The sequence below is a fragment of the Mastacembelus armatus genome, chromosome 7 (genome assembly GCF_900324485.2).
Source record: "Mastacembelus armatus chromosome 7, fMasArm1.2, whole genome shotgun sequence".
In the NCBI taxonomy this organism is placed as follows: domain Eukaryota; kingdom Metazoa; phylum Chordata; class Actinopteri; order Synbranchiformes; family Mastacembelidae; genus Mastacembelus; species Mastacembelus armatus.
In genome coordinates, this window is record NC_046639.1 from 10054081 (window position 1) to 10080794 (window position 26714).

General features: G+C 38.2%; 1 protein-coding gene across 1 annotated transcript in view; it reads right to left on the reverse strand.

Moving 5' to 3' along the window:
• tshz2 (teashirt zinc finger homeobox 2) overlaps positions 1-18564 on the reverse strand; it is a 40696-nt gene extending 22132 nt beyond the window's left edge. Inside the window, exon 1 of the mRNA XM_026333295.1 lies at positions 18069-18564. Within this exon, the coding sequence (XP_026189080.1) occupies positions 18069-18108 (40 nt within the window). The 5' untranslated portion in view covers positions 18109-18564. The remainder of the gene's footprint in view (positions 1-18068) is intronic.
• Positions 18565-26714: the final 8150 nt, after the last annotated feature.

Below are 26714 nucleotides of genomic sequence, written 5' to 3' on the forward strand. Positions count from 1 at the left end.
TTAATAAACCATAGCCTGCTTCATTAGCTTCCCCTCACAGAGTGATTGATTGGTGCCAGTCAGAGATCCCATCCTCACTCTGCCTGCCTCTTCTCAACCCACTAAATAAGGCACCTTTTTTCCACCCAGCTACCACCCATCACACTATTAAAGGGGAGTATTCAGCATGAGCCAAAGAGGGAGTGGCATCAGCCACAGCAACAGTGTTCCTTTTGTTCAAAGCCAGGGTCAAAATCAATTTATAGGATGCACTATACTGGGCTCAGCATATTAGATTCTTATGGGTTTAGATTCTGTGAAAGGAAAAACAGAAAAAGATTCTGTGAGGTTTCATCAATGAGCTGCTCATATCACACGGTGGAAAATACATTAAGAATGTAGCCTGAGTCAAAATTAGAGGGGAATAAAAGTGCAGTTTATAGACAGGATGACTCATTATTTTTCTATTGCTTAACAGGTCTATTATTAATAAATTACATTTACTGTGACTATGTTTCTCTGAAGTAGTGATCATTGAATATAAAGAGTTAACCAATGAAGATCAGACTGAAAAAGTTTTGGAAAATTTTGATAATGTCCTTTAAATACACATTAGACCACAGATTTATTACTGTACTTGCAATTGAAGATTAAATTAATAAAATTACCCATCTGTTTAAAAAACTATAACTATGAATGGTTATTAAAATAGCTAAGCTACAAAATCGATTTGCACAATGCAACAAATGTCGAGTTAAAATACTGAGTTAGATGCGAAATCCTTCCAGAGGAAAAAAGAAACACAGAAGCCTATGAAAAGAGTAGATACTACAGCATTACCGTAATAATGACATATCATTTCCTGTCCCCCATTAGGAGATAAGACTCTTTTCTCTTTAGTAATACCTACAGTGTAAGTGCTATGTGATCCTTCATTGAGCTACAGTTCGAGGAATAGAGAAATACAGAGGAGAGAGGTGCTAGATGCTGCTCAGCTGCAGTGATAAAGTCAGTAATATCACTATCTCGCCCTCCTCTCCCAAGAATTGCTATAAACCTATTTCGAAAATTGCACCCATATATTCAGTGAAGACAGTTAGCTCATCCCGGTGACAGTGCAAACTTTTAGGCTGAATTATACCAGTGTCATTCAGAGGGGTTTATCAAAGAGGGTCAATAACTCACAGACCCAAATCTGAGATAGGCTTGCTCTTCTCCCTCTCTGCTACAGGCAGCTGGTGTGCTGCCATGGAACAGCCTGCTGCTATTGCTGAGGACACAAGATGGTGCCCAGTCACACTACTGCACAGAAACACTGGATGTTGTACAAGTCCAGGACAAGCAGACACAGGAACACAGTGTGACATATCGGCCAGGTCACCACAAATACCAGACCCAAAAACTAACTTTGACTGCAACTAGTCAAGATTTTCATTGTTTAATACCCTGATTATATGATCAATCATTTTGTCTGTAATATGTCACTGAAAAATGCTCATCAAAATTTCCTTTTTCATGTATGAAAGCAAATCTGGCCAACAGACCAAAATGTTCCATTCGTTATCACAAACAATAAGCAAAAGCATCACAGCATCATATTTGAAAAGTGGAATTTGTGAAAATGTTAAACATTTTGCTTAAAAAGGAAGGAAGGAATATCAAAACAGTTCACTGCATTATTATTATTATTAGTATTATTCTACGATGTTAAATTCATAGTTTCTATAGTAAAGACTTAAGAATCTTACATGTAATACCAAAAAAAATGTAATGCTGGAAAACAAATTAGGCCTGCAATTATTTATTAACTGCAAATTTATGTCACTTCCCAGTTGTACATAGCAATAATTCCTTGCTAGTAATAAAATTAATCTATTAATGTGACCTGAACCAAGATAAAATGAGAAAACCGATGGATAGATTAAACTACAAGTTTAACTGCAAAAAAAGTGACACTTAATCACTAGAAATGGATAAACTTTCTAGGTTCTGCCGCCTGCAGTCACCTGCAATTATCCAGCTAGTGTGTGCATAATCCGCAGTTTCCCCAGTCTCACTCGTAGTTTCTTGATGTATAAAACCTCGTGACAGCCAAAACCACATTCAAAAAAACTTAGAGCTAATGCTACTGTCTGCAGCAGGGGAGGAAAAATTCAAGACCTCTTTAAATGAAATGTGAAACTTTTTAAAATCTTCTAAGTCCTTTTTTTTTTTTTTTTTTTTTTTCCTTTTTTGAGGGAACTGAATTCAATACTTTTACTTGCACATACCCTGATTCAAAACACACTGAACATGTAAGGAAAAATAAATCTAGGATTTTTCTTTCTCTATAATCTGTGTAATACATGCCTTTTGGTTTTGAAATACCATGCAGAGGTTTGTCTGGAAAAGTGAGCAGTGTTTAACTTTGCTCTTTCTTAACCAGCCCTAATAACCACTATGATTTAGAGCTGACAAACAGTGAGAATGCAGACACACGTTTCTCAGTTTCTAAATGAAATCTTGTGTTTCTGGCACATATACTAGAAACCTAGGCTTTATTGCAACTGTACTAAAACAAAAATACAAGATGCCATTTTGCATCATCTTAGGCTTAAAACACATTTCACCCTGACACTTCTCCGCAATTAGCCATGTTAGATGTTTGTCATGTGCAAACACTTAGCAGAATTTGACATTCATTTGATTCTAATGGGCTTTTCAGTGGGGATTTTGCCTGTAGGATGCTGCAGTGCAAATGCATTGCTGTTCACAAAACACATTAGTTACTTGGGGACAGAGTAAATTAGTATCATTTATTGTTAAAACAGACACTTTATATTTTCCTCAGTAGGTCACACTAGATCCCAGTGTTTTCTTTTAATGCTCTGCTTTTCAGTGGGACTTTTACCCCTGCTTTGTCCATACTCTGAAGGGTGATATCATCTGCAGCTGTTTACAATTAGCTGAATTGTGTCCCCTAGCAGTGCTTAAGTTTTACTCACCCTCTTTAAAATCTGTATTTTCCATAAGACCTAACACTAAAGCTCCTGTATATACGAGGCCAATGCAACCAAACTTGTGCAGCCATGAATACAAATTTTTATTAACTTCAAAACAGCATCATGGAAAATGTTACTGGATTTGAAATAAGCTACAAACTTAGTGTGTCAGAAATTCTGACTAAAGCTCAGCCTTTGCAGCACTATACTCATTTTCATATTGTGGAATGTGTTGAGGAAATTGCATTATATAAATGCACCCCATGTCAACAAAAATAAAACCTGCCCTCATGGTCAGAGACACACTGGCTGCTGTACCAGTCAGCAGGAAAAGTGTGTTTGGGTCAGAGCGATACATGCCCACACACTCTCTCTGTGTCACACATTAAAAAGCTGCACTATAAAAGACCCTATCAGTCTATCAGACACCCACAGCCACAAGCTATTTTGCATCTTGCAGGCCTCGGATGATAGACAATTGCATGACTATCCACATGTTTACTGTACAGAAGCATAATTCTGTTATCATATGTGGCCCAGATTTGGAGCCCAACAAAACAGGGTAAGTTCAGAGCTCTATAAATCCTTTGGTGAATATTATCTGTGCCATTTTTGAAAATAAGCTGTCACACTTACTTCAAGACACAAAGCAAACAGTATTGGATAAAAAGTTGCCTATTCACCATATCATAGTGTTTTCAGACTTCAACTCACAATTTGAAAACCACACTGAAAATCGTCAACAGTATTTATTGATCAGTATTTCTACCTGTGTTTAATACAAAAATCAGCTGTGCCACTGTACTTATTAGCCACAATGAATCTCACTTCTTATCTCAAGCAAAACATGGTGTAGTTTTGGATTAACTTGCTCTTGTGCTTCCACATTATATGCACAGTAAAAGTCACATGGTCAATGTGTTCTAGGTATAGCACTGTAAGTATAAACCTCAATGAATGGTGTGTCATGAATAATGATCAGGGTGGGATGGTTTCACTGCGTATACACACTGTTGTATACGCCTGTAGGGCAGGCGTGCATTCCAGTGCATGGAGCCACACCGCTCTTTATCCACCCAGAGGTGGAGATGATCCTCTCTCACAGTGGGGCCTTCCCTTTGTGTACATGTGTGTTTAGGGTTGTCTTGGTGACTGCACGAGCACGCTCCTTCATTGGGCTGGGCTGCCCCACCCTGTGCAACCTTGTGCACCCTTGTGCATAGCAAAAGACAGGATCCTGCTAGTGGACCTAATAGTCTACCTGAGGTTTAGTTAAGTAGGCACATGTGTGTTGAGTATATATGGCATCATCAAAGCATGCCAATAATTATAGAGTTGGGTTATTACTGTATGTGACTGTTATTTTCATTAACATTCATTTCCCGTCTTCGGCAAGAGCAAATACCCACCCACCAGTTTAATCACAGGTTTATTTCAAACCAATGCAGTTATCTCCATGATATCATCAAGCTCTCATAACTTGACAGTGGATGAGATATTTATTTTATGAGAAGCAGGCCTCTATGAAGAGACAGAGCAAGCATTCTGTTGGAAGTAAATACAGACAATAGTGAAACTTTAGTAACTGAACAATGAGACACTTTTGTGATACAGGATTATTTCATGCAAAAATTCTTAGCACTACTGTACTGTATTATTACTATAATAACCTTGGACCTCCTTTTTGACACGGCATGATACTAACAATGTGGAACTGGTCATGTCCAAAAGGGAGCATGTTTGCAGGTCTTTGCAGATTTGCGTTGCATTAAAATGCAGGCAAACTTGGCAGGAAATAAGAGATGGGAAAAAAGCCAGCCTTTCATCATTTTCCCCAAATCAGAGGAGGAAATGAATATGGATGCCCTTAGGCGTTAGGGGAAGGAAATTCAGGGGCTGATGAGGTCCCTAAAGGATGCGTCTGGACAGTACCGGAACTTTTCAGCTGGGTCGCTGCCAGGGTCTAAGGGTAGTCACAGAGCATGTAGGAAACACACGCAAACGCATGCATAAACCCACAAACAACTAACAATATCATGGGTACATAAACACACAAGCATGTGTATACAGCGACTGACTGGCTAATGGGTTTCTCTTTTCATTGTAACTTACAGAAATGGGGGAACAAATGAGAAGAACGTAGGGAGGTCAAAAACCCCAAACACAAACCAGACTGATATCAATGTAATCTTGGAGTCATTGAAAGACAAAAAGCAAATTAAAGAGGTTCCAAACCATGTCGATAAGCTTTCTATAAAGGAATGTGTTCAACTGGATAAGCAGCATAGCTGATGGATGGATGGAGCAATGTGTTCATGTGGCATCTGGCTTTAATTCCCCTGCTCCAACAGGACAGTCTGAAAGCCTTATGAACCTTCATAGACATATCCATACAGAAACTTAATCAGCCACTGCTAAGCCACACTTACAGTCACAAGTCTCAGAATACACAGATAAATTCTGTTATCACACTCTGCAAGCAGTCGTATAGCACCAACGGGTGCAGCTTGTTTCACTGAGGCATGTGAGGATGTGGCAGACAAGTCATAAAAAAAAACAGCTACACTAAGCCAGTCTGTAAGTCCAGAGAGTGAGGATGCCCCCCCTGGAAGTTGAGCGCAACAGATCCACCACATCAACAACTAATTCACTGACAGAAGAAGGAATTCCTGGTTAGGAATTATAGCTGACTTCAAAGGAAGATTTTAAAGGTGGTAAAAAGAGCAGTGGCTCTGAAAGGAGCACAAACCACATTCCTAAAGGAGGTACATATTATTAGGGAGGTCACAATCCAGTCATTTAATATTGCAGATACAGCGTTCCAATACTTATATTTCCTAAATAATACATTTGCACAGTGAACACTTCAAGTACATTACAATTATTTAAATCAATCCAGTGCATATGCTCGACAACTGAAAGCTCTGCAATGTATTAAGAAAAAATGTCTGCATGCAAGCTGTTCATTAATGTTTTAATTATTTTTACACACCAAACAAACTGAAAATATTTTATATGGCTCTTAAAACAAATCCACTTAGCGCAGCATTGGTTTTCATTTGCTTCTTAACAAAATACCAAAGTCAACAAACTAAAATGTGTCTTAAATGCCTAGAACCAATCCAAGTCAGTTCCACTTAGTGCAGCATTGTAACAGTAAAACCAGAAGTCAATGTAATCACAATTGCACTTCAAACTGGTGTAACATCTTAACTTTAACTTTCACAGTAGCAACAAACACAAATCAAATTCAGCTTAGTGCTGCATTACAGTAAAATGTGACGACTGAACTCACTGTATTCTGCAGAACTGGTAGTATTGAATGTAGCTCTGTTTCTACTGCCTGGTGTAATACACACATTGCAGCCATTACATCTGACTACTGGACAGTTTTTGTTTTCTAGTTTAAAATATTTCCACACTGCAGACATTTCACCTTTAGCTTGTTCTCTCCATTTACAACACCTATGTGATAGCTGATGTAAAACAAAGGATTGGACTTAGGTCCAGGTCAATAAAGCCGATACCGATCAATAAAAAAATCAGCCCTGATACTGATCAAGGTGATCAGAGATTGGATGATGACCTCTTCCTTTTATGACATTAAAAGTAGATTTTGATAACGGATATAACAAGTCTATATTACTGATGACAATGTTTGCTCATTTATGAAGTTTTGGCCTACAGGGTCAGCTGCTGCGTTATCCGCCTGTTAGAAATCAAGGGTGAGTTCAGAAATATACTGCAATGCAATGTTAAGGGTTTGAGCCAGAGCCCACCATTGCAACAGTGACCCCTTTAAATGTAACATGTCCCTTTGCTGCAACCTTTCTGCAACAAACCCCCATAAAATCAAGGGCAGAAGAAAAGCTGTGAGTGTGCTTCTCATTTTTAGATTTTATAAGCTGTAACAATGTTTATTTAGCGAATCTAACTATACAGTGAAACTAGTGCGTATACACTAAACCAAACATGTTTTTTAGAGACAGAAAAACTGCTTTGTTTCAATCAGATTTTGGCAGATTGCAAGATTACACATTTTGTTGTTCACAAAGACCAACAGAGTGATGAGTTTTGGCCAAAAACCTATCTACTGTTAACTAACTGAGCACATCATGTTGCAGTATTTGAATACATTAATATCAATAATCTTTTTAAAAATTTGGTTACATGTTACCAATCATTTTTTTAGCTTTTTGCAGCTGTTGGTCCTGACTTGTGTGCAATAACAGTAGCTAACATTATCAAGCATAAGCTAAAGTCTAGACTGAGAGCTGTCAACATGATCAGCTTGCGTCTATGTAGATATTTTCAGCTTCAATTGGCAGATGTGACTTACAAGGGGTGTGTCTTTATTACCATAAGTAGATAACCACATAGCAGTCAGCAGATATAGATGACTTCAAGCAAAACATCAGCTTTGCCAGATATGCACTTTCTCAATCACATTAAACTTTAATTGATATAATTTACAAAAATGATAAACTAATCACAAATGGGTAAATGGCCAATAAGTCTACTATTAAACACAATCCTGGTGTAAACAGTACAGACTTACACTAGGTGAAAGTAAACTAAGTGTGGAAAAGATAAATGCAGCTCTGATCATCATTAAAATCAGCATTTCGCATAAAATGGATGCGATTCGGCCACTGTTAATCCCCCTCTCATCCAAACCAGTGGTCCACACAAAAGCAATAACACCCGGGGTCTATAATAGTGATGATGGAGCAGATTATACTTTTGTTATTTCCAGATCCATCACTGACCAGCCACTGCACCACTGTCCTGCACAGGGCACTCTGTGTTAATGTCAGGGCCTTTGGCAAAAGCAATGATCTGTGTATGACCTCTGTTACATTTTAGTGACGAGTGGGCCCCAGGTGACAGTTACCAGGGATACACTATACAGCACAGAGAGGACATGTCAGTCACTAACAGAGTGAGTGGGACAGAGAGCTAGAACGACAGGTAGATACTCAGGCTAAATAAGAGCTAGAAATAACAAGAACTAGTTGTGACTTAAAGACAAATGGCCAAACACAAAGGGAGGGTATGCAAATGCAAATATTCAACAGGATTCCTACATGTGTGTTCCATGGGTGAGTGTAAATAATTGACAGCTAAGAACTCTTAAGTTGTGTCATGTCTTAAAGTAATCCGACAGATGCTTCAAGCTTTCTTGACTTTCTACGAGCTCCATGAGAACAGAAAGAGAGGGAGACATGAAGACAGACAGTGAGAGGTGACTACACTGGACAAAATGTCTTTAGGGTTCCCAACAGACTCTGTTTCACCAGACTGAATAGCTTTGCTGACTGCCACAACACTGACCTCCTACTGACACAGAGAAAATGACCACTTTCTACAACTTTAAAATGGCCTGGGGGGGTAAGCATGAGATACCAGTACCGAAAATACAACAGACAATTGCTGACTCAATGTTTGTCAGGATATGGGAGGGAGGAAAATGTGTCCTTGACAACTTAAACGGTTTTGGATTGAACACGACTTATTTTGACAGTTAGTTCTATATCAATGACTTTTCCCAGACAAACACTGAAGCGCACATGCACATACACTTCAAGACAAAAACATATTCTTCAAAGGATTATCCAATGTATTGAAGATAAGCTGTGAAAAAGATGATGGAAAGAATAACCTTGCCACATCTGATCTGCATTTATGAGGCTGACCACGACCAACCAGGTTGCCTGTGACGTGTGTGCCGGTATTATTATTATTATCAGCCTAATGAAAAACAGCAGTAACACAACACCATTATTTTCTGCACTCCCCGAGGTGCAATGCAGGTCTATTAGATCCTTTAGCTGATCCATCTACACCCGTGCATACTTGACCTCACACACTAAAGGCTATAAAATATGACTGTAACATATTACACTATTATAGTTTGCTTTTAGAGGCCTCCCTGTCACCCAGTTAATCTTAAGAATGCTGTTCTGGTTTACAAGTAACAGCTGAAAATCAAGCAGAGTAACACGGTCCTGTCTTGATAGATAGGATGACTTATAGCTGGCCTGGCTAGCAACCTCTTGAATGTCTGCTCTGAGATATATGATGAACAGACAAACGTGGGAGGACAAGGAGTCCCTGAAATTCTCGCAGTGAGGGGAGGGTGATGAATCTGCATCTGCTCTGAAGAGTACAGCAAATGTGGACATACTGTAGCTATCATAAGTGAGGTCATGGGTATCATTATGTGTTTGGTAGATATGTGTAACCTTGAAAAGATGAGAAAAAGAAGGGAAACACTTCCCAATAGGATTTTTATTGAGGATAAATCCAATATGCTCACACTGTTTCTAGAAAGCTGCTGCCAGCTGGGCATACTACAATGAAAGCCTAAAGTCTGCCATTGCTCAATCAGTTGTGGGCTTAGCATCATGAAATCCGGGTGATGATGACATCACCCCACACCCACACGAACCGTTTGTGTGACGTGTCGGTGCAGTTCCTATGAGCAGCCTTTGGCATCATGTTTGTTCTCAGTCAAACACAGTTGGACCATAATTAGACATGCTGTTTCCTGTACAAAGACTTTGCAGTGTAATATTAATCATGTGAGGATAAAGTTGTAAATCCATCCTCTGTGGAAAGTCCCCATATTTCATCTATACTCAAAATGGGGAAAAGACCTCTTTCTGTTACAGAAAGGAACGTCAGTTTAATCAAATGTCGACAATGCAAGAAGCTAAGTGATAAGGACTTTAATGTAGCATTTTCTCTGAAGCTATCACAGAAAACAAAACAAAACAAAAAAATTAAAGAAAATCACATCATTATTGTAACTTAAGTATCTGGCCTGATGACCTGAACTCCATTGTGTTAACTATGTTTCTATGAAGATACAAAAAATATTATGAGAAGATTTTATGGGTATTTAGAGAAATTAGTTCATCTTCATGGAATATCATGGCATATAAAATGCTGCAGAATAATATTTTTGGTTTCCCAGCATTCATTTTCTTCTCTAAATTATACCATTCGTCATGCACTCATTACAAAGACAGTCAATTTTGAACCAATTCCAATTTCTTCTAATTTCTAACTGAAATAATACAAGATGCACATTTTTCATCTGCCTGACATCCATTGACTTTATTATTGTATGGAAATGCCAGACTGTGGCTGAATAAACACAAAGAAAAGTCAACATAATTCACATTTTTAGATGAAGTTTATTGCAAGGTGTTACACTCTCCAAGTTATCAAAATCAAAGTCAAATAAACCAGAAGCTATTTTTAATCCTCATGTGAATTTGTGATACTTTTTCATTTAGACTCTGAATAGTTGTTTATCTCAGGGACACATAACTGCAACAGATTATCTCAGGGGCAGCGATAAGACTGCTCATTTTTAGTAGCTGGAAAGTGCATGCAGACCAAGCCATAGGCTACAACACTGACATGTCGTGTGCTTCTCCTTAATCAAGTTGTAAGTACAACAGAATCATTCTACATTCATCACAGACACCTAAGCTGTCATTGCTGTTTAATGAGTATCAATTAAGCTGTTTCAACAGACTAGCTCAGCACATACTGTAGACACAAACAGGTAGGCACAGCCCGCAGGAACAGGCTCTGAACACAACACCGTACACAGTTCATGTACAGGAAATGGGTAAAGACAAAGCAAACAGTGATTAATTTCATTAAGATTACAGCCCAATATTCTTTAGTTCATGTTGAAACATAAATGTGTGTAACATGTATTCACATTTTCCGTCTCTAATGAAATGTTGCTACTGTTCAGCATGTGCTTATTCAGTAATATTTTTGGTTAATATCCACAGGTTATTAGATGCTCATGATCTTTAGAGTATATTTCTAGTAGTTACATGTATTTAAAATATTGATGTAAAATTTACAATTTCATCAATTCAACCATCTTTACCAGTTTTTAATAGTACAGTAATTACATAAAGATGCATAAATAATTTTAGATCATTTTACTGTTCTTAATCCCAAGCATCATCAAAATAAAATAAAAATTCTCAATAGATAAATAAAAGAGACTAGGATCTATAACATTTTTTCATTTCTTGTTTACCTTAAATTGTCAGGGGCCAAACATTGTATTTGAGGAAAACAAACTTTTTATTCACAGTCAGTTTGGTGTTAAAGTGTATTTGCTGTTCACAAAAATGATCAAATGAGCCCTTCAGTATTTGAAAGCTCTACTAATTAGAAAGCTGGAGCTTCTATCTCCCACATCGGTATTACTACTGAGAGAAGAGTTTGTAAGAAAACAACACTGAAAGCATTAACGATACATGCAACGATTAGCCAGCTTCTAATTCAATTGTACCGATTCAAATACTTACTTAACTACTGTATGTGTTTCAGTTTTTTAAGGAAGCTTTACATGGCTGTTTTAAGCAACATGAAAGAAAATGAAATGTTGTTAAATGCAGTTAAACCATCTGAAAGTCTTACAGTCAAGGTACTTTTTAAAAAACATCTTGGCATGTATATATATATTGCCCGCTGTTTATTCCACTCATATGCTGTCTCTTTGGCCATGTCCCTCAAACACCCCAGTTTAAATCAGCGAGTTAAAGGTGGTTAGATGGCGTTAGCTGTGGGGCAATGACTGTAAAATACCTTCAACTGTGATTACTTCAGCTTGTTCATTTTCAGGCACCAACATTATGTAGCATGTACCATAAACTTAAACAAGGATCAAAAACATAAGAATCACTCTGCACTGCAATATGGCAGATTGGAAACTGGAAATGCATTATTTTGCTTTGCCTGGCTGATTAACTGATTCATTTGGACTGATGATTTGCCAAAGACATTTAAAACAAACTGACAATTGCTCATTACAAATCAGCACAATCTTGATTGGCTGTAATAAGAGGTATGTGTCCCAGATTTTTTTTCTACCTGAGTGCGGCTGAACTGTACAAAGTGTGCACGTCTCTGTTTGACCCTCATGGAGAGAGAAGATCACAGGCCAGCAAGGTCAATGGAGCCGGCGGAACACTGACTTGATTCATCAAATTAGACTCTATGTAATTGCTCTACATGACGACTCATAAAACATGTAGGTTGTAAAGCTGTCAGGAAGCCATCAACATCCTGCTAAATGAAGTTACAAAAGGTACAAGGTTCACAACTTCATACAGTGCTAGACTGTAGGGCAGCAAATGTACTGATCAGAAAACTGTGCCTGTTTTTCTACCTGCATTTTGAGGTTTTGTTTATAATCCAGCAGTGTGTGTGTCTGGGGGGGGGAACAATACTTGTCACTGTTGAAATGCATTTAGTGACTCTTCATTTTGTCATGAAATGAAGGCTTTACAGACCCTATTGATTTTTTATTTATGTTGTAGCGTGGTTTAACATTGGGCTATCAGCAATACTGTAACAATTGTATGAAATACACTAGGGCACTTAAAAATGGAGACTTAGTAAATTATTTTCCAAATCTCCAGAACACCTAAATACATATTCAGCAAACTGACCGCTATGAGACTCATGGAGCGTGCAGTGTGAAGGCAGTTTACCTTTGTAATTGTTACAGATCACACCATTAGCACAATATTGTCATAGCTCCTGCTCCTTCAGTCAGTGGCAGCTGAGGGTTAATTTGCATAATAAATCTTAATTGAAGCTCATTAAGGATTTGATAAGAAGCAAATCAGGTACACCGCGGATAACTTAAGATTAATGCTTTCTCTGTTTTTTGGCGCTTGCATATCGAAGAGAAATGTCACATTCCATCATTACTAGACATTTTGCAGTATATGTGATTTAAATTAAACCGGGGGGGGGCTCAATTATAATTTTTCTCTTTATAGTTTGTGCATATTATGTGTTGAATAATCATCCAATCTACTCTTGAAAAAAAAAAAAAAAGCAAAGCAGCACATGGACCTCGGCTGCTCTCTGCCTAGATTTGCAGTGATTTGAAATAATAATGCTAATAATATGGCAACCTCATTCAAAAGCATCTCAGGTTAGGTTATCCTGATCCGCCTGTAATTGTTTCTAAAGACCACCTAAGCATATGGCCAACATGTATGCTCTCCGACTCACTTTACCGTACATGTAGGTCAACAACTACAAGACGGATGACCTCACTTAAATCTTCTTGACTCTGTATGGAAAAAAAAAGAGATGACATGCTCTTGACAAAACAACAGATGATATAAATTACAGAAATGAACTATGATGGGAATGTCTGTCATTACAGTAATACAAAGCACATGAAGTGGATCGCATTTTACCATAAGCCATTTAAAACATACCACACCTTCTCTGTGTAACCAATACCAGGCCCATGGTGCTACTGTATTAACTGTAAGGTTGTCTTGCATTCTTATCGTCTAAATCCACATAAATGAACAACCAAAGCTATAAAGTCTCCACCCCATTCTTCCCCTGTAAATCATTATATCTGTAGGGACTTGGACAAAATACCATAACATAATTTCTTTTGTACTTGGAATGTCTAGCAGAAATAATGAGCTTTAGCCTGCTTGCAATAAACTCTCTCAATATTCTAGTTATTGTTAGACTTAATGAGTAAAAAAAAATCATAACAAGAAATAGTCTCTTTTCTGCAGTGATGATCACATAGAAACATTATCCACATGAATCACCCCAACGGCATATCAAATTGTGTCATTTGCCTGGAAACTAGTGCAGGTCTCAGAGGGAAGGCAAGGTGAATGAGCAGTTGCTGTAGAGAGGTGCAACACTGCATAGGCACTTGCCTTGAGACCAATCATAACAGGCTGTTTTTTCCACACAGGAGAGCGCAGAGTGTAGGGGAAAGTGAGAGATCACTGTGCTGGAGGGCACAGGAGTCTTGGTTCTTATCACCTAGACAGTGCACCACCCTGTCTGCCTCTCACACAAACAAAAGTCCTTTGCAAACTACTAGCTATCTACACCTGTCACCTGACTGGCATGCAGGAGAAATTTAATGAGATCACACTAAAACCACCTGCCTTCATATTCCTTTTCTTTTTTTTTTTGTTTTTTTTTGTTGTTGTTGTTTTTACTGTAGTAAGAATATAGAGCGTAAAAACTAGCTGATGAGGAGAAAGTTATTAAAGGGTATCTCTATAGGGAGTGCCTGCAAGATAGAAAATTGCAAGCATTGCAACAAAGTGTAAGTATATGGTTTGGTGTAACAAAAATTTCAAGGCTGGATTTGATCAAAACAAAACATTTGCCTGGTTTATACCAATCCAGAGCGATACAGACAGGAAATAAGAGATTTAATACTCTCTAATGATAATATCACTTACTAGTTTTATTGGAGGCAGATTTGCTCTCAGAAGGGTCTAAAAAAGCTGAAAAAGTGACTAAACCCTCTTAAACTACAATATTTGCTGTTAAAATCAGCTTATCAGCTTTTATTATGTGGATTCAGAGTTGTTGAATATGCAGAAATTCTGATGTCAGCTTTGAAAAATACAGGAAAAAGCAAGATTTCAATTCGAGTATCCAAAAAGATCAAATGGTGTGATAAAGCTATTCACACAGCAACAGTCACATAATTACCAAGGCCAAGAAGAAGGTTTGCCTTATTGTTTTTGTGAATTGTTCCTTTGCTCTGGAGTAGCAGTTATATTATGTGCGCCACTCTCTGGCAACTGCACATTTCACTGAAGAAGAGTGAAGTTGTCACATTTCATCTGTCTTTTGCGTATTGTGCCATTGGTCATTTTCATAATTCATTTACTAATAGCTAAACCTGGGATGCTTCAGTCAACAGGAACTCTCAGCATAGTTTTTCATGATGTTTGTGGAAAAGCTTAGAATAGGAAAAATATAAAATGTTGCACAAACATGACTGTAAAAATGACATGTTTTAAATTTTAAAAAAAACTTTTGAATTTTATGGTCAGCAAGAGTTTTGTGCTTTTTTGATCTAACTTTAGAACAATTTTTAAATAAATGTAGGTAAACCACAGAATATAAAAATTGCTGTTGTCACTGCAGACAACAGGGTAGTGAACACAGCGATAGTAAACCAAGAGGGGTGTAATCTGGTATTAAAAAAATATATAATAGGGTACCCTCGTATTTGCTGCCATTTTCCTCCCAGCTTTTGTCATTCAAAATGGACTTCCTTCTTCTACCAAAACTGGATAAACAACATCTGCCTTGATAGTAGGATGTTTTCTGAACAAACCACTTAGGAGGAATTTTTGCTAGCCAATTCCCACAAGCTGCTGTCAGTCACTAGCTGGCACTGCAACACTTAATGCCTTTGTCTGTTCTCCAATTTATCTTGTTAACAGCAAATTGGGCTAACGGTTTGAAGCACAGAGCTATTGAACAAAAAAAAAGTAAGAGGAATACTCCCATGGCCACAAAATAACATATGGCTCCCTTCACTCAAAAATGCATCCCTTGCACTTATAGGGCTTTATGTTTACACCATATATAAACCTGATTCGCAAAGTTCATCCTGGAATCTGTGGCCTGATAGCCCTTTGTCTTACTGAAGCCTTCTCAGTGATAAAGCAAAGGTTTAGTGCATCCTATTCTAGACTCGTGAGTAATTGGCATTTTAAATTACCATACGAACAATGTATGCAAAGGAAGTAAATCAGAAACAACTGGCCTTTACTGGTGCGTCTGTGGGCTCATTTACAAATATGCCTATTAATAATACAATTCCCAGAGGGGTATACAAGCACCATGGATGCTGAATGTCCTCTGAATTAATGTCTGAGCTCAGAATGGTGTTTTTTTTTTTTTTACAACACCTTGCAAAATGCTATTTCCATCAAGAGGGATACTGCATCTTTAAGAGCTGTACAAAAAAAAAGTGAAACCTATTCCTTTGCATCTACAATGTTCTTATTTCAATACTTCTCTCTCCTTGTTCCCCCATCCACACATCATTAAACATATTATTATAACATGACTGTCAGCCTGCGTCTCTCTTCGCTCCATTCTTGCTCTGCCAGGTAATCAATTTGTCGTCACTCTCTGTAACCCCAGTAAAGTCATCAAGTGAAATGAGTTACAGCTGCAAAGAGCCTTCAAGAATACAGGGGGAAAAAAATTGAATGCGAGAAAAATGACAACACAGCCCAGGAATATTCCACCGCTTGATAGCACATCCCAGGTCTTGAAGATGAAATATTAATGCACAATTTGTTTATCTGCAGGCCCACATCTCTCCAGTGCCGAGCTGTTAATTTTCTATCGGCACAGACAACGGATCAGTCAGTCATGAACTCTTCACAGCCATTACCGGGAGACATTTTGATTAAGTATTCCTAATGTAGTGGATAGGAAAGAATGAAAACACTCTGCCTGCCAACTTTTGATTGACCATTAAGCCACTGATGAATGTGCCTGTCAAAGAGGAGACAATTACCTCAACAATGAAGAAACTCTTCTGGAAGGCTTATTTCTCTATAGGGCTGACACATTTACCAGAGTACAGGCGAGGCAGCTGTGAGTGTGTAAAGGGATCACTTAGGCATCTTCTCAAAAGTTCTCAGAATAAAAACTGGGGGCATTGTTTTTTAAGAAAAGAGGTCTTTTGGAGGCTGAAATGTGGGAAAAATATTTAGTGTGCGACTGTGTGGCAATGAGAGCCCGTGTGTGTGTGTGTGTGTGTGTGTACATGTGCCTGTGTAAACTGAGAGTGTGCTGGGCAGATAAGCGTCTCAGTATCTTAAGCGGGTATAAAGAGACGCTATTATTGGCAGAGAACAATTGCCATCTGGTTGCTACATCCGCAACCATAATAAAGACTGATAACTTCTCAACATACCACAACCAAGTAATTGCATCCTCAAACGATGGAATACCCTTGATCAATCTTGTTTTAATCCACCAACTCCATCATAATGAGGCAATTTTCTAGGAACATTAGAATTCACATGAAATACCGGATGAGACTACACAGAACAAGGTCAAAGGTAGTGCTGAATTTGTGAATTAGAAAATTTCTTATGGAGAAATTTTGCAGTTTTAGGAATCAATATATCAACAGAAAATATGGTTAATAGGATATTTGGGTGTCTTCAGGTAGAGAGGAAAAACTGAGATTCAGTGTCCCAGTTGTACAAAATCTAACAGGATTATATTTTATGAAGAGAAAAAGTAAACACACACAGTCACACAGCGGACATGCTGCTCTAAACCATACAAAAGGCCGATGAGAATATTATTTCACCAACTGCTTCAACAAAGTGTCCGTAAATTTGTCACACAACCATCAGACAGTATATTTTACCACAACACCGTGCTGCACAAAAATTTTGTGTGCTATAAAGGAGTATGTGTGTGTCCCTCTTCCTGCCTGCAGCATGGTTGGAGTGCGTGTGTGTGTATGTGTGTGGGTGTGAGAGTGAGTGAGTGTAGCCCATTCTCCATTTGTCCATAAGATTATGAAGAGTTCATACAGAGTTCATCTGCTACAGATACAGCGGCTCCACATCTTTCAGTCCCTCTCTACACTTCATGCCGGTCAAATCAAACGCAGCCAGGGAGGTTTCTCAAAACTAAACTTTCTGATCGATGAACAAATGAACAGCCTGTGACATGTTGTATGAGGGAAAACCGCACAGCGTTTATGTCTTTCTCTTCACTAATGAACACTTTTTTTGGTTGGTTGCATTATTAACTCTTCTTCATTTATTCACAGCTGCGGCTCCTGATGCTGCAACTTCCCCTCCTATTGTTTTAACGTTTGACTTTCTTACAGCAGTGCGGTACTCAAAGTGGGGTCCGAGGCCCTTGTTGGAGTCCTTCAGTGGGTTTTAGATGGTCCCCATTGAAATGAGAGAATGAGAGAATACTGTCTGTGTCACTGTGTCTGTATTCTTCACTACAGTACATACACAGTCATAGAACACTGTACTAAATTGTATCTAACTACAAAGACCGGCTCTCGTGCGGCGCATCGGGACAATATCTCACTAAATGCGGGGGTCTGGTTCCTATTTATTCTGGGGTCGCGCATGATAAAAGTTTCAGAGGGAACCCCTGCGTTAGAGGCACGCTACCCACAGAATCAGAAGAAAAACAATCAACAAATGTTATGCTCATATTAAACTGGTTCTCTGAAAAAAAAAACAACAAATCCAAATCGCTTACCCGCAGCCCGTTTGGGAGCCTGCTGTTTCCTCCGTGGCATTTTTTGGAGTCGCAGTTCACTACTGTGTCCAGGTGAAATCTGAATGCGGTCTACGATAGTCCTTGCATAGAGAGAGAGAGAGTGTGTGTGTTCGACTCTTTATTTTGGCTCTCGGAGTAGTTCACTCTCTCTCACTATATTAAAAAAGAAATCCAGTTAGGAATCGTTTTTTTGTTTTGTTTTGTTTTTTTTTTTGTCACGGGAAAACAGATGTTTAATCTGGCTTGTTCTTTCACCTTCTTCTTCTTCCTCCTCCTACGGGGGGCGAATCGTCTCCTTTCACCATCCGTTTTTGTCCATCAGTGCCACATATGTTGATCGACGTGTGTCAGTCAGTCCCGCAGGCAGTTTTCGGTGGATAATATGTGGAGGAAATGCGCGTAAAAAGCGTTTGGGTAATGGTACAGTATATTACGCACGGTGCATGCGAGGGGAGAGGCGATGCCAGCAGACATCGATCCATAGAACAAACTGAACATTAAAAACTCCTCCCTCCTCGCCTGGACTTGATGATGGCAGCGAGACATTTGTTACACTAGATAACCATGAGTTTATTAAAGGAACAGAGGCCAGGGAAAAGAGACGGGAGCACAGGCAGTGTGCTGCTGTGTTGCTGTTTTCTTCTCTCTGCTCGGCGCCTTTTCATGCAGCTTTCTGTTTTTGTTTTTTTTTTTTTTTACATTTTATTTTAGAGCCTTTCATGCAGCTTCCCGCTTTGCTCGCTAGAAGAAAGACAAAGTTTTTAAGATTTCCAGCAGATATGAATGCACCGCTGCAGTTACGAATTGTAACTGAATAACATGCTCGATTTAAGACAAACACGTTACTTTTACAAACTGATCATATCTCTTCATCAAGCTGCCGTTGTGCTGCTTCCAGGAGTAGCTATCTCATTAGAACATACACAAAAATAGGTACATTGATTTTTTTTCCCACTCTGAAGGCCTGATTAATGCTCCCATGCTTGGTGGTTACCTTGAAAATGCAATTGGTTAGAGCCGATTTAAAACTAACCAGAAACAAGGCTTCGCTGGTTTAATCTGATTGCAACTGTGGTTCTTTCCTATGTAGATTTATTTGCTCTGTGAAATGTGCCCCATTACAAACCAGTATTTGAATGCATATAATAGAAATTATTAGGATCTATATATATATTAATTTCATTATTATTACATAAGTCACATTCAGTTTACACCATCTTCCTTTTCCCTGCTCTCAGCAGTTTCACATTTATCTTCGATACTTCCTCTTTTGATCAATTCAATTATTGGATTAAATGTATAAATCTAACTCAAATTAGATCATTGGCTACATTTGCAGTAGATTATACTGTTCACTATAGTAGATGTATGGGCTGAGGATACAGGGTTGGAGCTGTGCCAATAGTAAATGTTCTGCACAGACTGGCTTGCACATCTGATGGGCCCACATCTGATGATTTCAAGCTCTGAAGAAAGCACATGTTCTGAAACTTATGGTTTTGTAGGACTGTTTGCTGCCTACCTATTATTAACATTCAACCTAGGACTGCACAGTACTATTATTTTGATTATAGATTAACCTGCCAATCATGTCTTGTTTTCTCTGAACATATCTTTATACCTCGAAATACAAAACTAGGGAAGTATTTGACATTTAGATTTATCAATGATCAAAACATTTACAGATCGATTGTTTAATCAATGAAACATTTTAGTTATAATTAAATTTATTCCCTTCAACTAAATTACTCCACTACATTTTGGGGAGAAATGCTTTTGTAGTTTTGTGTGCAGAATAAAATTTTTCTTAAAACACAAAACATTGCTGGGTTTAAATTACCCTGTTGTACTAAGTGCTTGTATGTTGACACTTGCTTTTGATCCTGGAGTATATTTTTCATCCCTTGGCAATATCTGTAATTCGAGTTTTAATTCTAGTAGTATATATTTTACAGTGCTTAGTACTTTTTATACTGCAGCCTCTAATGTTGGTTGCAAACACAATACTAAAGTCTCCGTTTCTCTTTAAAAGCTACTCATGACCTAATCAAATTTGAAGTTGAGGTGATGGATGACTTCATTTCAGAGAGACAACACCCCTTAGAGATCCAGGCTCACCCCGCATTACAAATGGCTTCCTGATAATATTCCATCACCCTATTTTGTGTCTGTCACTCATTTGCCAGTGATACCGGAGACCTCCCATGAACCCCACCTGAACCTGCACGATCAATCACAGCTCAAATCAAGCCTGAGCCGTACCTGTCTGACAACTCTCAGCACCCTGTGTGTACACAAAGCATGCATGTGCGGTGACAGGCATTACACCAGTGCCCACTGTCGCCAACACCTCACCTTATCTCTCTGATTGGCCTTGCTCCACTGCCACTCACACCTACTGTGAACCTTTATGTCATCCGCAACACTCTGCTTTTGAAAAACTTTCTGATCAATACTTGCATTTCAAACTTTTTACCTACCATTCATGCATCAGTGTCAGCTCCACGTGCAGATGGTGGAATTTGTCATCCCGTAAGTCTTGATGAGCTTTTTTTCCTTCACATGGTTGAAGTTATCATACCTGGCTGCCTAAGTATTTTCCAGGATACAACTTCAACAGATTTCTCTTACAGTGTGATCCTCTACTGTAACAAAATATGACAAACATATGTCTTGTTAGTGCTTTTTCACAGCCACCTGTGGATCACCTTGCAGCACACATTGAGAAAGCTGACAACAAAACTTTATTAATGCATGTGAACTTTGACTTGACAGACTTAGAAACTTAAAGTGGGGCTGAAATCATATATTTGTTTAAAAAAGGAATTTGAAAATCTTCCCTGTGACATGGCCAGTTGTTTCCCAAAACATGAAATATGATAAGTTATTGTTTTATCTCATATCTCATCAAGAACTGGAGCTGCTTCTCTGACAAAGGACGTGAGTTCTTTAAATATTTGAACTTTTACTCCCAGGTAAGCTTGATCTGCAGTCAGGTCTGACACAGAAAATGTGCCTGCAATCCTTAGAAGTCACATATGGCCCTTGTGCAGTTTGGGGAAAAAAAATAGCCTTTTATTTCCTGTCACCAAAGCAGCTCCAGAAATTGTCTTTTGATGCCAGTGAGTTTTGACCTCTTATCGTTTAGCTTTGAGAGTGTTCGATTTATCTACATGGTTTATTCTGGACAGTTCAGAGGTGGAGACACACTGTTTTTTTGGTGTGAGGCGTCAGGGTTAACCTTGAATGTTATGTCTCATACAGTCAGTGTTGTAACCTGGGAAAGTACAAGAGAGACAAAACAGATGTCAGTGTGTGATGTCAGTGAGAATTGCAACTAAAATTAGGAGACCATGGCTGTTAACATGAGCCCACAGGCTATATTACATATAAAACGAATCACTGTTGTTTTTCAAGTCAGTAATATATCAGATGCTTACCGCAAATCACTTAAGATTCTTCCAGTAAAAACATAATCATAATAACTTATATATGTTATTCATTGATATGGCAGAGATACTATTAAATTTATGCATGACACCATCTGTTGAGTCAAATTATAAATATTTTTGGACTGTAACGGCTGTTTGATGTCCTTCTATGAATTACAACACACTAATTTCAGTGATAATATATTGGGTACATAAAAAACAGTTTGCAAACATGTTAGCCATCCTTATAAAATGATGTATACAGCATGTTGAGCTGCCACTCAAAGTGGTCCCCCCAAAAAAAGCCAAAAATGATCGCCAAAAAAAACCCAAAAACTTTTGTCTTTTTTTTATTGATTTCTTTATGACAAGATGTGCATTCAGGAACAGATGAATGTTAAAGTGTTTCCTTCAAAATTCTGTATTATAGATGTGTTTCCTTACAGAGCAAAAGAAACTAGACTCTTACCTTGGTTTTCAGCCTTCACAGTGAGGCAGACGACAATACTGTAATTATGCTGTCTTATACCTCCCTACTCGTCTCTGACATTTGTGTCTGTCTTCTACAACTCTAACATTTCAAACATCTATTTGGCTGCATCTGAGCTCACATATTTTAAGTAATTAAAATGCTCTAGAAAATCTAGGTGAATGTGAAATTTCTCTAGATTTTTCAGTTTATCTTTGCAATTTTCAGGTGACTGTTTTGGCTGGTTCTTCATTAAAGACCCATGGATTGGTAAACATTTAGTCTCTAACAAGATTTATGGGCACTTCTTCCAAGGTCAGAACTGTAACTCTTGAAACATTGTCCAAATAATTACTCTATACATGTACCTTTGGCATAACAAACATTATCCAGAAAAGATGGATAAATCTTAGACACTTTCAATTTTCTGACAAGGCAACAGACTCAAGCAAACATCTCACAGGCAACGATGTGCAAGAGCAGACCGAGTTCAAAGTGAACCCAAACAAACTCTGTCTTACAAACTTCAACAGATCTTCTCACTATGAGCTTTACAAGCTCTCTGTAGCTTTAGACCATTCAAAAGGACACACAAGTATTTTGTGGATCTACACTGGTCAATGATCCATTTGAGCAAAATCTGGACTCAACTTGAGACTGTTTCCAGTATCCCAACACTAGACTCATATTAGGCAGTTTTGACAACATGCACTCTAATTATAATGCTTTAGTCATAATAAAAGGAGGATGATGTAGAAAGTATAAGACTGTCTTTAATCCAAAGATGAAATTCCAGTGACAGTGGACAGCCTGTGATCGATGTGTGGTTTCATAATTTTCAAAGCAGAACAACATATGCATGTAGTCAAAAGCAGCTGTTTGATTTGAAGATGTAATTCATGTAATGCTTGTGAAAACTTACCAAAAGCAAAGAGTTATTACAAATTCAGAGAATGTCTAAAAAAACTGGTTTCCATTTGCATGATTGACAAGAGGTTAAAAATAATATTTTTCAGAGCAGGACTACATTGCAGCAATATAATGATGCAAGCATAATATGAACTTGTTTCAGAGATGGTGAATAACAAATCACATGAAACATAAGTGGAGTAATCTGTGATCACATGAACAGACACAAACATCTTTTAACACATCCTGAAATGATGCCTTGGATATAGCTCTTTCACAATGACATTAGGACATTTCCTGAAACTGACTACAGAAAATTTTAAGTTTGGAATGCAACAACTCCTTCGACAATGTAAGAAGGGTACTTGTGGTTAGACACACAATAGCATGTGGTCCCATCCTGCCTAAGAAGAACACAGTATAGTTGAAAGTAAGTGAGGTTGAACAAGCTGACGTGAGTGTTGTTTTTGTTGAAAGCACTGTTAAAGAAGCTTTGTGGGACTCAGCGTGTTTGTCCTCAGGGCTGAATGTAACAGATGACAGAGATCATTGGAGCTTTTTTTCACATCAGTCAGAACTTACTCCCTTTCACAATTTTATAGTGTACTACAGAGACACAGATACTATTGTAATACTGTTGCACTGTTTATACCTAATGCTAACAGTTGACAAGTGGGTACTAGTCGTTCTCTTCTTGACTGGTGTTAATACCTCATATTTCCTGTCTTATTCCATTATTTTGGTGTCTACTTTATATCCATTACTGCCATGGGCTTTTTTGTGCATGACGAAATGTACTAAACAATAAAGTCTATAGCTAGTATGCACAGTAAGCATAAATGTGTATAACATTGATTTTGCAGGTTCGTTTTGTATCACATTGTAAGAGTGATGTCACAATCTGCGTCAAGCTGTATGGTATTCATTTTGAGGTATGTCATATCATACAATAAACACCTCGTGAAGCTTAGTGCCATGATGTAAAGATTGAAACGTAAAGGCAGAGACAAAATGCTAGCACTGTTTTTTTGTTGTTTTTTAGTTCATGATGTCTTCAGGTAACAGTCTCTGGCAACAGAAGTCACGTTGTGAGAATTTCTGTTTTCTTACTTTAAAACTCAAAATCAGATTTTTTTTCTCTTAATTATTTTCAGCTTTTGTATGCAACAGCCCAAAACTTCATGTATGTGTCCTTTGTCAACAGAGACCATTTTCTAAAACGAGCTATTGCAAAACACCCAAAAAGGAACAAAAACTTAATGTTTTAAGTTTAATGTGCTTACTAAAGCAAGAATAGTGTAATGATTATATTTTTATTAATATGTCACTGTTGTGTTTACTAGGTAGTAAAAATACTAGAGCATTTAGCAGATATACACATTCTTCTAAAGACTATTAGAAGACCAAAATGGATCTAAAATTCGAGTCAACAATGAACTTACATTTCCTGTTCGTGTTGGATATATAAATAAAATGCTAACATTTTAGCCATAGCAGCTTTGTTAAATATTGTGTTTACAGCTATGTATAACTAAATGTATTTACAACTTCTGTGCTCCCCCAAAAGAGGCCAAAAAACTATAAATACCAAGAAGGTGTTTCAGTGAGTTTCAGACCTGCACTGAGACAGATGACATACTGCAATTAAGCAGTTTTATTTCTCCCTGCTTATCACTGACATTTGTGTGTCTTCTACATTTCTAACATTTCAGACAGATCTGTTGCATTTGAGCTCACAGAGTAAATAAGAAGTTCTTAAAAGTGTTTAAGTGTGTTTCTATCTTGCATCTCTTTTGTTGTTGCTGTGTTCAGCAAACCAAAAACAGAATTTTATTATTGATTCATTAGTATAAAAGTGATGGATATTATATGAGAGGTGCTAGACCTGCAGAATAGCAAAAGCTTGTCTTAGTTCATCGTTACCTTAAAATAAACAATGGGCACTGTAAAGTTTTAATTGACTAATATAAAAAAAGGAAATACTTGAAATGTGTATTTATTTTATTTGGTGTACGATATAATTCCAGAAGCACTTTTATTTCATATTACGGCAAGTAGACTTCACTTTCCAAAAACCATCTATCCCTTTTCTACCACGTATGCTGGAACATATAGGGTTGTGATGGGCTGGAGCCAGTTCCAGCTGACACCGTCCAAGAGGGGTACACCCTGGACAGGTCACCAGTCTATCACAGGGTGGACACACAGAGACAGACAAACACTCACATTCACACCTACAGGCAATTCAGAATCACCAATTACCCGAACTGCAACCTGCATGTCTTTGGACTGTGTGAAGAAACTGGAATACATGAGAAAATATACAAACTCCACACAGAAAGCCCCCTAGAAACCTAGAGCTTTCTTGCTGTCAGGAGACAGTACTAACCACCACACTGCCATGCCACCGCTACAAAAACTGACAATAACTATTTTGCTTACTAAGCAAATACACCACTTATCACAAAGGCTTTCACCTCTGTAGGAAAACGAGCCTGAAGCTGGGGCAGTCAGTCATTCTGCACGGTAAGTACAGTACAGTATATGGGGCATAAGGGGGTGGGAGTATTGTTCACTGTCTTTTTTAACCCCATTCAAACAATCTTTCTAACACTGCTGCTTGACCTATTTCCTCTCATGTAATATATCGTTAAAGCAGCCTTGTGAAATGGCTTAATTATTCATGCTTGATTTCAAAATGAAGAGCTTTGAGAACATGGCTCCACAGGAGGATTGACACACGCAGTGGTGCTCTTACAAGCACACACACTGAGGCACACTGGGGCCCAGCTTACTCAAACCACACATACATACACACAAACACACACCACATGCACACCCTTGACTGACTTCATCCACTGTGTTGTGCACAGAGCATTAAAGCAAGAGTGAAGATAAATGCCCTGTCAGCGCATTTAATGATTTATTTCAAACATTTCACTCGATCCAATAAGGTTACAATCTATGGCAGGTAATTGTTTATACAGAAATTGAGGGCATTTTGTTTGTTTTATTGAGCATTGAGCAGAGTGAACACACTAACCTCAAAATTGGGTGTACTGTCACAAATATCAATTTGCTGTTTTAGACTACTTTCTGCACTTCAGTTCTCATCACACAATGTTAAAATACAGTGCAGTCTTCAGCATTTTGACTCTTTAAAATGAGGTTAAACAGCCTCTGAAGTTATTTTTAATCTCCTTTTTAGGGATGTGAGGCCTTATATATGGATGAGCATGCACGCAGGAGTCTGACACTGTTTTTGCATGTGCATGTGCTGCAGTTAGGTAAGGCATCAGAGCAGCCTGTCACTTGTCCCTTGGTATTGCTTTAGTCTGCGTCGACAGTGTGTCCACCCTGGGTTTGTCAGTGTCTATTCAGACCTGACCTGTCTTGTTCAGCACATGGCAGAGGATGCTGATGGACATTTCCAGTTCTCCTTCTCAGTGTCCATCACTCGGTGCAGGATGCATCCCTGACGCATCTTAGTTTGAGCTCCTGAAATTTGTTGACAGTTGCAGAGGGTGGTCTGCAGTTCTGCCACCCTCAATTATGGGAGATGTGATCTGATTTTGACTTGAGGGATGTAGGTTGCCTGCTGTGCATAAATGCTCAATTGTGGTCGATCGATATCTTGCTAATAGGTTTTGAAAATTGAAAACAATGCAAATAGAAAAGCTGCGTAAACCCTGCTGAGGGATTTTGAAATATAAACCCAAAGGGCTAAGTGAAGGTGGGGTAAGTGACATCATTTATTTATTTATTTCCAGTCCTGGTGGATTAGATTCATTCATCCTCTTTCATGTTTGTTGCTTT